The 1,694-nt window shown below is 44.7% G+C and overlaps 1 protein-coding gene across 1 annotated transcript in view; it reads left to right on the plus strand.

Annotated features, from left to right (window-relative positions):
* Positions 1-1,081, plus strand: part of LOC123164038 (mitogen-activated protein kinase 11) — a 14,621-nt gene extending 13,540 nt beyond the window's left edge. Inside the window, exon 9 of the mRNA XM_044581459.1 lies at positions 225-1,081. Coding sequence (XP_044437394.1) covers positions 225-246 — 22 coding nt within the window. The 3' untranslated portion in view covers positions 247-1,081. The remainder of the gene's footprint in view (positions 1-224) is intronic.
* The last annotated feature ends 613 nt before the right edge of the window (positions 1,082-1,694 follow it).

The following is a 1,694-nucleotide window of genomic DNA, read 5'->3' on the forward strand; positions in this document are numbered from 1 at the left end:
ACTCTGCTAAAATACCTTCAGAGGATTATGCACACGGCATCATCTAGTATAAAGCATGCATTTGATGTATCTTGGAAAGCACAAATTCATTGCTCAAAGAGAGTTAAACATCACGTTGTTCTACTTTTGTCAAGTTTAACATTTTTCGTTTCACTACCATCAAAGAGAGTTAAAAATCTTCTGGATGATGTTGTGGGGTTACTGATGCCTTCCTTCTTTTGCAGGCAATCCTTCAACCCTCGTTAGACGTGTAATGTCCTGTGACAGTCAAAACTCACAGGATATGAAGATCCAAAAAGCTTACCATCTGTACTCCCACTCCCTTGCAACCAAATATCAAGCACCGCACTCTCAGAACCCAGTATCTAAGTGGGCCAGTGCTTGATGCAACAGGTCCGACTCCCAACACAATATGTGCCTGGAGGAGTATGTGTAGACTCCAGATCAGGGAACTTGTACTTCTATCTGCATCATGGTATAAGGGTTGATATACCAGGTGACAGTATCGCACAGGCAGTCTGTTCCTAATGGCTCAGTTCCGGCTGTACGTTGCAGCATGGCGTTGCAGGGTTGTTTTGAGCCTAGGGTTATCGGCATTGAATCATGGAGGTCTGGCTTTCTTATTTGTCAGTCCCCCAAATCATGGAGGTCGAACCTAGGATTCCAGCTTCATCTTGTACATGGGATGTTTCACAGCTTCTTTGCAACCGAGCCCCCCAAATGTGCCAGACAGTTGGATCATAATGTGCCTCCTAGGGATTGAGTTGCAAAGCTCGTTTATTCTGAATGATGAAACTTCTTCCATGGGAAGCTGTGAGGTGGCTAGGTCAAAGAACATGATCGCCGCGATTTACTTCAACCAGTTGTTTAAGAAATACTCCTACATTTTAACGCGAGGGACCTTGCTGTGTTTAGCAGTGTGTTAACCAAAGAAACTTGCATATAATCTGAATCATTTCCAATAGTTGCTGTAAAGAAATGCGCGAAAGGTGAATGCCAGAGACCAAATTAACTGTTCTGATGAGCTGGGTAAATAAATTGTTTGTCTCCGTCGATATTGATGTTGTTGAGATTCTGCTCATACATTTTTTCTCAGATGCATGCCAATTGCTTTTATGTGCTGTATTGTGTATGATAGCATAGCATGCCCAGTAACAGCGTGACGACATTGGTCAAGTCTCCTAGCAGCTGTCCGGAAGTTATTTTCGTAACCTTGAGAATCGGTTGAAGTATAACTTCCACACTGAATCCATTTTCCTCGGCAAAAAAGAGAGGAAAAAACTAGTGGCACTTTTGCCATCTGTCAAGTAAGCAATGAACAATTTCAAAATGGAACATGTCGTCGATCTTAAAGCTCTCAGTAAGAGGTAAGGGCATCTCCAACGCGACTCTCAAACCGGTAGTATCTGTCTAGACGCCGCTGCTACGTTCAGACCCCGGAAATCATCCAACGCCGATTCCCATCCGTCCGCGGAGCAGTCCCAATCATGGTTTTCAAACCGGAACCAAGCGTGAGGGCTTTGCAGGAGTTCGGACACGAGACATGTCGGACTTTAACACCCCTGGCCCATCAAAAAAGAAGACGGAGCCCGTGCTTTTGTAGCCGCCCGTATTGTTTTCACGCTAAAATCCCCTTCTCTTCTTCTACCCCGCCGCTCTCTATCCAATTCCCGTCCTTTTCTCCCACTCTATTC

The sequence above is a fragment of the Triticum aestivum genome, chromosome 7D (genome assembly GCF_018294505.1).
Source record: "Triticum aestivum cultivar Chinese Spring chromosome 7D, IWGSC CS RefSeq v2.1, whole genome shotgun sequence".
Classification (NCBI taxonomy): domain Eukaryota; kingdom Viridiplantae; phylum Streptophyta; class Magnoliopsida; order Poales; family Poaceae; genus Triticum; species Triticum aestivum.